This window comes from Pseudophryne corroboree, chromosome 3 (assembly GCF_028390025.1).
Source record: "Pseudophryne corroboree isolate aPseCor3 chromosome 3, aPseCor3.hap2, whole genome shotgun sequence".
Lineage (NCBI taxonomy): Eukaryota > Metazoa > Chordata > Amphibia > Anura > Myobatrachidae > Pseudophryne > Pseudophryne corroboree.
The window spans coordinates 87794543-87806788 of NC_086446.1; the positions used below are offsets into that span (position 1 = coordinate 87794543).

The 12246-nt window shown below is 45.4% G+C and overlaps 1 protein-coding gene across 1 annotated transcript in view; it reads left to right on the forward strand.

Moving 5' to 3' along the window:
- LOC135057197 (oocyte zinc finger protein XlCOF7.1-like) overlaps window positions 1-12246 on the forward strand; it is a 214561-nt gene that overhangs the window by 72707 nt on the left and 129608 nt on the right. The window contains exon 5 of the mRNA XM_063963093.1: window positions 2027-4418. Coding sequence (XP_063819163.1) covers window positions 2027-4418 — 2392 coding nt within the window. The remainder of the gene's footprint in view (window positions 1-2026; window positions 4419-12246) is intronic.

Here is a 12246-nt window from a genome sequence, read left to right on the forward strand (position 1 = left end):
TCTGCAACAAAGCCTAGATTTAGGCCTTCATCTGGCCTCCCTCAAGGTTCATATATCTGCCTTGTCGGTGTGGTTTCAGAGGAAAATTGCATCTATTCCTGATGTTCATACATTCACTCAGGGTGTTTTACGGATTCAGCCTCCCTATGTCCCTCCTGTGGCTCCATGGTATCTGTCGGTTGTCTTAAATGTCCTGCAAGAGTCTCCATTTGAACCTCTTGGGATCTTAAATGTCTTACAGGGTTGTGTCTTTACTGGCTGCTGCCTCTGCTAGGAGAGTGTTGGACTTAGGCGCTTTGTCCTGTCGTCCACCCTTTCTGATTTTTCACTGTGACCGGGCAGTTCTTCAAACTTGCCCTGGTTATCTACCTAAGGTGGTGTCATCTTTTCATCTTATCCAAGATGTGGTTCCAGCCTTTATCTCTCCTGGTTTGTCCTTCAAAGAGCGGTCTTTGGATGTGGTACGGGCTCTCCGTATTCATGTAGAGAGGATTGCCTCCCTCAGGAGGTCAGATACACTTTTTGTACTTTTTTGGTTTTCACAAACGTGGCTGGCCTGCGAATAAGCAAACCTTGGCCAGATGAATTGGAATGGTGATTGCACAAGCCTATGCACAGGCTGGACTCCTAGCTCCTGCTGCTATTCTACTCGGTCTGTTGGACCTCCTTGGGCGGCCCGCCGAGGCGCGTCCTCATAACAATTGTGCAAGGTGGCTACGTGGTCCTCAGTAAACACGTTCTTCAGGTTCTATGCCTTTGATACTTCCATCTCCCAGGATGCTTCCTTTGGACGCCAGGTTCTTGTGCCCGCTACGGTGCGTCCCCTCCCATGAGGAACTGCTTTAGGACATCCCCGATGTATTCCCTGTGGAATCCCAGTGTACTCCGCTGCAGAAAAGGAGATTTATGGTAGACTTACCATGGTTAAATCTCTTTCTACGAGGTACACTGGATTCCACAGGTCACCCACCCTGACGCACTTAGCTTCTTTGGGTTTGTATGGCATTAGCCGCTAGTCCCTTCTCCTGTTGTGAGAATGTGGTTGTATGTGACTAACATCTACCGTCTCTTTTACCTGCTACTGCATTGGACTGGTTAACGAAACTGAGCTCCAGTGCCTGTAGGCGGGGTTATAGAGGAGACGGTTCAGTGCATCCTGGGATCAAGATCCAACTCTACACCCCGATATATTCCCTGTGGAATTCAGTGCACCTCGCAAAAAGAGATTTAACCATGGTAAGTATGCCATAAATCTCCTTATAAAAAAAATATATATATATATATATTTATTCGTGCTTCATTTTATGGCAGAGGTTCTCAAACGTGGCACTCAAGGCATCCCAGTGGACCATGGCTCAACACAGATGGTTAAATCAAATTGACAGAGGTACTACTTAAGTTACTTGTAGCCAAGTATGGATATACTTAAAACCTGGACCGTTGGGGTGTCTTAAGGACCATGTTTGAGAACCTCTGAGTTATGCATAATTAGTTATGCTATTTTTAATTAAGCACTGTCTGAATTGTTTATGAAAAATCTGCTATATGTGTTGCACAGCTTACAAGGACAGGACTGGGTTATTCATCATACCTTGAAACAGGATGCAATCAATTTGCCGGCTGCCGGGATCCCGGCAGTCAGGATACCGACGCTGGAATCCCGACAGCCAACAATGCCGCCAGCCGGAATCCCGGCAAAACAGGACTTTTCCCACTCATGGGTGTCCACGACACCCATAAAGTGGAAATAGATCCTGTGGTGAGCCACCATGCTCGCAGCATGGCGAACACAGCGAGCCCGCAAGGGGACTCTTTGCACTCGCCCTGCTGCTGGCATTCCGGCAGGCGGGATGCCGCTGTCGGGATCTTGACAGCTGGCATCCTGCCAGCCATTAAATGGTATGTATTCCCTTGAAACATCTTAAATGTGTTTATTTCATGGTAATTCTGGGACTTTTGACTGTAGACTTTATTTTAAAAGGTATACTTATGGGGAAACATTACCATATCTTTATTTTAATTTCAGCACATAAATGTAGCAGGAAGAATGTCTCAGAAGAATTTTTCATGCCGTTTCAAAATCGTGACATGCAAAGCAACAGCAACACTCAAGATTCTACACGGGACAGCTCTGTTGTACATCCAGTATCTCACAGTGCAGATGTGTCAACTGCCCCCTCTAATCATGGGAAATGTTCTCCTAATAACTCAGATATTGGAACTTATAGAACAACATTTAGAGTCTGTTCTATAAATGCAAAATGTGTTACACAAAGCACAAAGCATATTACCGATCAGTCAGCTAAGGCAGGTGAACAGTCATTTCCATGTTCTGAGTGTGGGAAATGTTTTACACGTAAATCAAATCTTGATAGACATCAGAGACATCACAAAGGTGAAAAACCATTCCCATGTTCAGAGTGTGGGAAATGTTTTACACAAAAATCAAATCTTGTTAGACATCAGAGAAATCACACAGGTGCTATGCTGTTTCCATGTTCTGAGTGTGGTAAAAGTTTTACACAGAAATTACATCTTATTACTCATAAGAAAACTCACACAGGTGAGACACCATTTCCATTCACTGATTGTGGGAAACGTTTTACAGGGAAATCAGATTTTGCTAAACAACAGAGACATCACACAGGTGTGATGTCATTACCATGTTCTGAATGTGGGAAATGTTTTACACATAAATCAAATCTTGATAGACATCAGAGACATCACAAAGGTAAAAAACCATTCCCTTGTTCAGAGTGTGGGAAATGTTTTACACAAAAATCAAATCTTGTTAGACATCAGAGAAATCATACAGGTGAGATGCCATTTCCATGTTCTGAGTGTGGAAAATGTTTTAAAAAAAAATCAGAGCTTGCTATACATCAGAGACATCACACAGGTGAGAAGCCATTTCTATGTTCTGAGTGTGGGAAATGTTTTGCACAGAAATCACATCTTGGTAGACACTTGAGAAATCACACAGGAGATAGGCCATTTCCATGTTCTGAGTGTGGGAAATGTTTTAGACAGAAATCACATCTTGGTAGGCACCTGAGAAATCACACAGGAGATAAGCCATTTCCATGTTCTGAGTGTGAGAAATGTTTTACACAGAAATCACATCTTATTTACCATCAGAGAATTCATACAAATGCTACATCATTTCCATCCTCTGAGGGTGGGAAAAGTTTTTCAGAGAAATCAGATTTTGGTATACAACATAGACATCACACAGGCAAGATTACATTTACATGTTCTGAGTGTGGGAAAAGTTTTACACAGAAATCACATCTTGTTAGACATCAGAGAAATCACACAGGTGAGATACTATTTCCTTGTGTTGAGTGTGGGAAATGTTTTAAAAAAAAATCAGATCTTGCTATACATCAGAGAAATCACACAGGCAAGATGCCATTTACATGTCCTGAGTGTGGAAAATGTTTTAAACAGAAATCACATCTTGTTACCCATCAGAGAATTCACACAGGTAAAAAACTATTTCCATCCTCTGAGTGTGGGAAAAGTTTTACAGTGAAATCAGCCCTTGTAACTCATCAGAGGCATTACACAGGTGACAAGCCATTTCCATGTTCTGAGTGTGGGAAATGTTTTGCACAGAAAGTACATCTTGTTAGACATCAGAGACATCACACAGAACAGAAACCATTTCCATGTTCTGACTGTGGGAAAGGTTTTCTATGGAAATCAGCTTTGGTTACACATCAGAGAATTCACACAGGTCAGAAACCATTTTCATGCTCTGAGTGTGGGAAATGCTTTTTACGGAAATCATATCTTGTTATACATCAGAGAATTCACACAGGTAAGAAACCATTTCCATGCTCTGAGTGTGGGAAATGCTTTTTACGGAAACCAGCTCTTATTACACATCAGAGAATTCACACAGGTGAGAAACCATATTCATGCTCTGAGTGTGGGAAATGCTTTATACGGAAATCAGCTCTTGCTACACATCAAGTAAGTCACACAGTTGAGAAGACATTTCAGTGTTTTGAGTGCGAGAAATGTTTTACGCATAAATCAGCTCTTGTTAGACATCACAGACTCCACACAGGTGAGAAACCATTTCCATGTTCTGAGTGTGGGAAATGTTTTACAGAGAACTCAGATCTTGTTAGACATCAGAGACATCACACAGGTGAGAGGCCATTTCCATGCTCTGTGTGTGGGAAATGTTTTGCACGCAAATCAATTCTTCTTGCACATGAAAGAAGTCACACAGGTGAGAAGCCATTCCAATGCTCAGAGTGTGGGAAATGTTTTACACAGAAAATACATTTAGTTATACATCAGAGCAATCACACAGGGGAGAACTTTCCATGCTCTGAGTGTGGGAAATGTTTTAGAAACAAATCTAACCTTGTTACGCATCAGAGAAGTCACTTAGGTGTGAAATGATTTCTGAATTCTAAATGTAGGAAATGTTTCACAAAATAATTTTGACTTCATATCAAAAAAATTCAGTGGAAAACCCACGTTAAACCTGAAACAGTGTTGTGACAATATTGTACATTTTCCAAAAGTGAGAAATATTCTGCAGAGAAATAAATGTATACATGAATCAAATGTTATTACATATCAGAGAACTCACAGTTGAGAAACGCATTCTATGTTTTGAATGTGGAGTTTTTATTTCAAAAGTTTAATATTGTTCAATACCAATATACATGACACAATTTCAGTTATTCTTAAAATACTACCAGTTTATATTACTGAACCTGATACTCTTGTAATGTGAAGTGATGCATTGACAATAAAATGATTACGATTAAAAAAAAAAAAATACTACCAGTTACTTCAAGAATCGCTAGTTTTTACTTCCGTGTAGATGCAAGCAGGATAATATATACTTCCATATGTACAGTCGGATATCAAACCACTCAAAACCATTGTCTACGGAGGCATACCAGTGTATGTATGTACATGTAATAGAAATGTATTATATATAATAGTTAGGTGTGAGTTTATATGCAATATGGAAGTAGCACTGCACTAATTGTACATGGCCTGCTAATGTGTTCTAAGTACAGTACCTTTTATTCCATACAGTATACAAATAGGGTATTACAGTTTAGCTATACAAATGCAGATATTTATTTTAGTAGAAGAAAGTTCCATTTACAGTACTTAGAAAATAAAAACATACACCTTTTCACCTGTTGTGTTAGAGTCGTCTTTACTGTAGCAGCCTGCATGGAAATTATTTTTTATTATTATATATTTCTCTTACGTCCTAGAGGATGCTGGGGACTCCGTAAGGACCATGGGGATAGACGGGCTCCACAGGAGACATGGGCACTTTAAGAAAGTCTTTAGACCTGGGTGTGCAGTGGCTCCTTCTTTGCCCCTCCTCCAGACCTCAGTTTAATACTGTGCCCAGTGGAGATTGGGTGCTTTTCAGTAAGCTCTCCTGAGTTTGCTGATAGAAAGTATTTTGTTAGGTTTTTTATTTTCAGGGAGCCTGCTGGCAACAGACTCCCTGCATCGAGGGACTGAGGGGAGAGAAGCAGCCCTACTCTCTGAGTGCAAGGTCCTGCTTTTTAGGCTACTGGACACCATTAGCTCCAGAGGGATTGTACCAATCCCTCTGGAGCTAATGGTGTCCAGTAGCCTAAAAAGCAGGACCTTGCACTCAGAGAGTAGGGCTGCTTCTCTCCCCTCAGTCCCTCGATGCAGGGAGTCTGTTGCCAGCAGGCTCCTTGAAAATAAAAAACCTAACAAAATACTTTCTATCAGGATCTCACCCTAGCCGTACGTCCCAGAGCCGCGCCGCCGTCCCCCTCGCAGAGCCGGAAGAATCAGAGGCGGCAGAAGACACCTTGATCTTCATGAGAGGTAACGCACAGCACTGCAGCTGTGCGCCATTGCTCCCATACACCACACATATTCTGGTCACTGTAAGGGTGCAGGGCGCAGTGGGGGGCGCCCTGGGCAGCAATATAAACCTCATTTGGCATAAAATAAACATATATACAGCTGGGCACTGTATATATGTATGATCCCCCGCCAAGTATACAGTTTTAGCGGGACTGAAGCCCGCCGCCGAGGGGGCGGGGCTTCTCAGCACTCACCAGCTCCTTTTTTTCTCCACAGCACTGCTGAGAGGAAGCTCCCCGGACTCTCCCCTGCTTACATGGTAGACAAGAGGGTTGAAAAGAGAGGGGGGGCACATAATTCGGCGCAATTACATATAGCGCTACAGGGTAAACATTAATTTACAGTGTGATTCCTGGGTTATATAGCGCTGGGGTGTGTGCTGGCATACTCTCTCTCTGTCTCTCCAAAGGGCCTGGTGGGGGAACTGTCTCCAAAAAGAGCATTCCCTGTGTGTGTGTGGTGTGTCGGTACACGTGTGCCGACATGTCTGAGGGAGAAGGCTATATTAGAGAGGAACGAGAGCAAATCAATGAGGTGTCTCCGCCGACACCTGACTGGATGGATATGTGGAATGTTTTAAAGGCTAGTGTAAACTCATTGCACAAGAGATTAGACAAAGCTGAAGCTTTGGGACAGTCAGGGTCTCAGCCCATGTCTGATCCTATGTCGCAGAGACCGTCGGGGTCCCACAAGCGCCCACTATCCCAAATGGTTGACACAGATACCGACACGGATTCTGACTCCAGTGTCGATTACGATGATGCAAAGTTACAGCCAAAATTGGCAAAAACTATTCGATATATGATTATAGCAATAAAAGATGTTTTGCACATCACAGAGGAACCCCCTGTCCCTGACAAGAGGGTGCATATGTACAAGGGAAAGAAACCTGAGGTAACCTTTCCCCCCTCACACGAGCTGAATGAGTTATGTGAAAAAGCTTGGGAATCTCCAGATAAAAGACTGCAGATTTCCAGGAGGATTCTTATGGCGTATCCTTTCCCGCCAACGGATAGGCTACGTTGGGAAGCATCCCCTAGGGTGGACAAAGCTTTAACACGTTTATCCAAAAAGGTAGCCTGCCGTCCCAGGATACGGCTACCCTCAAAGATTCTGCTGACCGCAAGCAGGAGGTTACCCTGAAGTCCATTTATACACATTCAGGTACCTTACTCAGACCGGCAATTGCGTCGGCCTGGGTGTGTAGTGCTGTAGCAGAATGGACGGATACCTTATCAGAGGAGCTTGATACCCTAGATAAGGATACTATTTTATTGACCCTAGGGCATATAAAAGATGCTGTCCTGTATATGAGAGATGCTCAAAGGGACATTAGTCTTCTGGGTTCTAGAATAAACGCTGTCGGTTTCTGCCAGAAGAGTCCTATGGACACGGCAATGGACAGGTGATGCCGACTCAAAGAGGCATATGGAGGTTTTACCTTACAGGGGTGAGGAATTGTTTGGGGAAGGTCTCTCGGACCTAGTCTCCACAGCTACTGCTGGAAAATCAAATTTTTTACCTTATATTCCCTCACAGCCTAAAAGAGCACCGCATTATCAAATGCAGTCCTTCAGATCACAGAGAAACAAGAAAGTGCGAGGTGCGTCCTTTCTTGCCAGAGGTAGGGGCAGAGGGAAGAAGCTGCACAGCACAGCTAGTTCCAAGGAACAGAAGTCCTCCCCGGCCTCTACAAAATCTACCGCATGACGCGCTCTGCTGGTGGAGTCCACCCCAGTGGGGGCACGTCTTCGGGGTTTCAGCCACATCTGGGTTCACTCTCAGGTGGATCCCTGGGCGATAGAAATTGTTTCTCAGGGTTACAAGCTGGAATTCGAAAACGTGCCTCCTCGACGATTTTTCAAATCGGCTCTGCCAACTTCTTTCCAGTAGAGGGAGATAGTATTACAGGCAATACAAAAGTTGTGTCTCCAACAGGTGGTGGTCAAGGTTCCCCTCCTTCAACAAGGAAGGGGATATTACTCGACCCTGGTTGTAGCCCCGAAACCGGACGGTTCGGTCAGACCCATATTAAATTTAAAATCCCTGAACCTATACTTGAAAAGGTTCAAGTTCAAGATGGAATCGCTAAGAGCGGTCATTGCAAGCCTGGAAGGGGGGGATTTTATGGTGTCATTGGACATAAAGGATGCATACCTTCATGTCCCCATTTATCCGCCTCATCAGGCTTACTTCAGATTTGCGGTACAGGATTGTCATTACCAATTTCAGACGTTGCCAAGGTAATGGCGGAAATTATGGTGCTCCTGCGGAAGCAAGGTGTCACAATTATCCCGTACTTGGACGATCTCATAAAAGCGAGATCAAGAGAGCAGTTGATGAACAGCGTATCACTTTCACTGGAAGTGTTACAGCGACACGGCTGGATTCTCAATATTCCAAAGTCGCAGTTGATTCCTACGACTCATCTGCCTTTCTTGGGTATGATTCTGGACACGGACCAGAAGAGGGTTTATGTCCCGATAGAAAAGGCCCAGGAACTCATGACTCTGGTCAGGAACCTATTGAAACCAAAACAGGTGTCAGTGCATCACTGCACTCGAGTCCTGGGAAAAATGGTGGCATCGTACGAGGCCATTCCCTTCGGCAGGTTCCGTGCGAGGACTTTCCAATGGGACCTACTGGACAAGTGGTCCGGGTCACATCTACAGATGCATCGGTTGATCACCCTGTCCCCCAGGGCCAGGGTGTCACTCCTGTGGTGGCTGCAGAGTGCTCACCTTCTCGAGGGTCGCCGGTTCGGCATTCAGGACTGGATCCTAGTGACCACAGATGCAAGCCTCCGAGGTTGAGGAGCAGTCACACAGGGAAGAAGTTTCCAAGGTCTTTGGTCAAGTCAAGAGACTTGTCTTCACATCAACATCCTGGAACTAAGGGCCATATACAATGCCCTACGTCAAGCGGAGACTTTGCTTCGCAACTAACCGGTTCTGATTCAGTCAGACAACGTCACCGCAGTGGCTCATGTAAACCGCAAAGGCGGCACAAGGAGCAGAGTGACGATGGCGGAAGCCACCAGAATTCTTTGCTGGGCGGAGAATCATGTAAGCGCACTGCCAGCAGTGTTCATTCCGGGAGTAGACAACTGGGAAGCAGACTTCCTCAGCAGACACCACCTACATCCGGGAGAGTGTTAACACTCTTGGCCATGAAATATTTACATGACCATTATAAATAACATACAGTCACTATCTTATTTTCACTGTATTAAATCAAATTCTGACACAGACACACATAGTATACCACTCAGCTGTTTTTCACATTTTTATTGTTTATTTTATTTTCACATTGCACAGTTTGAGGTGTTCATTTTGTTGTTTTTCCTATTATGTGGTTGCCAATGACAACTGTTATACATCACTTTTCCAATACACACTCACCTTACTTACTAAGCATATTCAAGTTTATCTCTCATACTGGAAACACCGAGTATCCCTTTAATATTACTCTCAGGAACCTATTATTATGATGCCATTGGATCTAACCAGTCAGATGACTTGAATCGTAGCCCAGAATCAGAGACACATTTAACATTATGTCTATCTCTGGTGCACGTAATTTGGGCTCTCTGATAGGTTAATAGGTATCACATGATTAGACTGAGCACAGTCCAAATCCCATTAACAGGAGACGCGACGTGATTGGATGGCCCAGTCATGTGACCGGGAATCTGCCCCGCGATTGGTGTATCTGTACTGTTAAATTAGGGCTATTGGAGGCATTCTGATTAGCCCTGAAAAAATAAGAATTTACTCACCGGTAATTCTATTTCTCGTAGTCCGTAGTGGATGCTGGGAACTCCGTAAGGACCATGGGGAATAGACGGGCTCCGCAGGAGACTGGGCACTCTAAAAGAAAGATTAGGTACTATCTGGTGTGCACTGGCTCCTCCCTCTATGCCCCTCCTCCAGACCTCAGTTAGGGAAACTGTGCCCGGAAGAGCTGACACATCAAGGAAAGGATTTGGAATCCAGGGTAAGACTCATACCAGCCACACCAATCACACTGTACAACTTGTGATAACCATACCCAGTTAACAGTATGAACAACAACTGAGCCTCATTTAACGGATGGCTCATAACAATAACCCTTTAGTTAAGCAATAACTACATACATGTATTGCAGAGAGTCCGCACTTGGGACGGGCGCCCAGCATCCTCTACGGACTACGAGAAATAGAATTACCGGTGAGTAAATTCTTATTTTCTCTGACGTCCTAGTGGATGCTGGGAACTCCGTAAGGACCATGGGGATTATACCAAAGCTCCCAAATGGGCGGGAGAGTGCGGATGACTCTGCAGCACCGCATGAGCAAACTCAAGGTCCTCCCCAGCCAGGGTATCAAACTTGTAGAACTTAGCAAACTAGTTTGACCCGGACCAAGTAGCAGCTCAGCAAAGCTGTAAAGCCGAGACCCCTCGGGCAGCTGCCCAAGAAGAGCCCACCTTCCTTGTGGAATGGGCTTTCACCGATTTTGGATGCGGCAATCCAGCCGCAGAGTGAACCAGCTGAATCGTGCTATAGATCCAGCGAACAATAGTCTGCTTCGAAGCAGGAGCGCCAACCTTGTTGGCTGTATACAGAATAAACAGCGAGTCAGACTTTCTGACTCCCGCCGTTCTGGAAACATACATTTTCAAAGCCCGGACTACGTCCAGCAACTTGGAATCCTCCAAGTCCCTAGTAGCCGCAGGCACCACAATAGGCTGGTTCAAATGAAACGATGATACCACCCTAGGGAGAAATTGGGGACGAGTCCTCAATTCTGCCCTGTCCATATGGAAGATCAGATAAGGGCTTTTACATGACAAAACCGCCAAATCTGACACACGCCTAGCTGAAGCTAAGGCCAATAGCATGACCACTTTCCACGTGAGATATTTTAGCTCCACGGTCTTAAGTGGCTCAAACCAGTGGGATTTCAAGAAATCCAACACAACGTTAAGATCCCAAGGTGCCACCGGTGGCACAAAAGGAGGCTGAATATGCAGCACCCCCGGAACAACGTCTGAACTTCAGGCAGTGAAGCCAGTTCTTTTTGAGAGAAAATGGATAGGGCCGAAATCTTGACCTTTATGGATCCTAATTTTAGGCCCATAGTCACTCCTGACTGTAGGAAGTGCAGGAATCGACCCCGCTGGAATTCCTCTGTAGGGCCTTCCCGGCCTCACACCAAGCAACCTATTTTCGCTATATACAGTGAAAAAGTCTTACTGTCACGTCTTTCCTAGCCTTTATCAGCGTAGGAATAACTGCATCCGGAATGCCCTTTTCCGCTATGATCCGGCGTTCAACCGCCATGCCGTCAAATGCAGCCGCGGTAAGTCTTGGAACAGACAGGGCCCCTGTTGCAACATGTCCTGTCTGAGAGGCAGAAGCCCTGAGTCCTCTGAGAGCATTTCTTGCAGCTCCGGGTACCGAGTCCTTCTTGGCCAATTCGGAGCAAAGAATATTGTTCTCACTCCTCCTTTTATTACAATTCTCAGCCCTTGGGTATGAGAGGAAGAGGAGGGAATACATAGACCGACTGGAACACCCACGGTGTTACTAGTGCGACCACAGCTATCACCTGAGGGTCCCTTGACCCGGCGTAAAACCTTTTTTAGCTTTTTATTGAGGTGGGACGCCATCTAGTCCACCTGAGGCAGTTCCCATCAATTTGCAAACTGCGTGAAGACTTCCTGATGTAGTCCCCACTTTCCCGGGTGGAGGTTGTGCCTGCTGAGGAAGTCTGCTTCCCAGTTGTCCACTCCCGGAATGAACACTGCTGACAGTGCGCTTACTTGATTCTCCGCCCAGCGAAGAATTCTGGTGGCTTCTACCCTCGCCACCCTGCTCCTTGTGCCGCCTTAGCGGTTTACATGAACCCCTGCGGTCTGACTGGATCAGAACCGGTTGGTTGCGAAGCAGGATCTCCGCTTGACTTAGGGCGTTGTATATGGCCCTTAGTTCCAGGATTGTTGTGAAGGCAAGTCTGTTGACTTGACCACAGACCTTGGAAATTTCTTCCCTGTGTAACTGCCCCCCACCCTCGGAGGCTTGCATCCGTGGTCACCAGGATCCAGTCCTGAATGCCGAATCTGCGGCCCTCGAGAAGGTGAGCACTCTGCAGCCACCACAGGAGAGACACCCTGGCCCTAGGGGATAGGGTGATTAACCGATGCATCTGAAGAGGTGATCCGGACCACTTGTCCAGTAAGTCCCATTGGAAGGTCCTCGCATGGAACCTGCCTAAGGGGATGGCCTCGTATGATGCCACCATCCTTCCCAGGACTCGAGTGCAGTGATGCACTGACACCTGTTTTGGTTTTAATAGATTCCTGACCA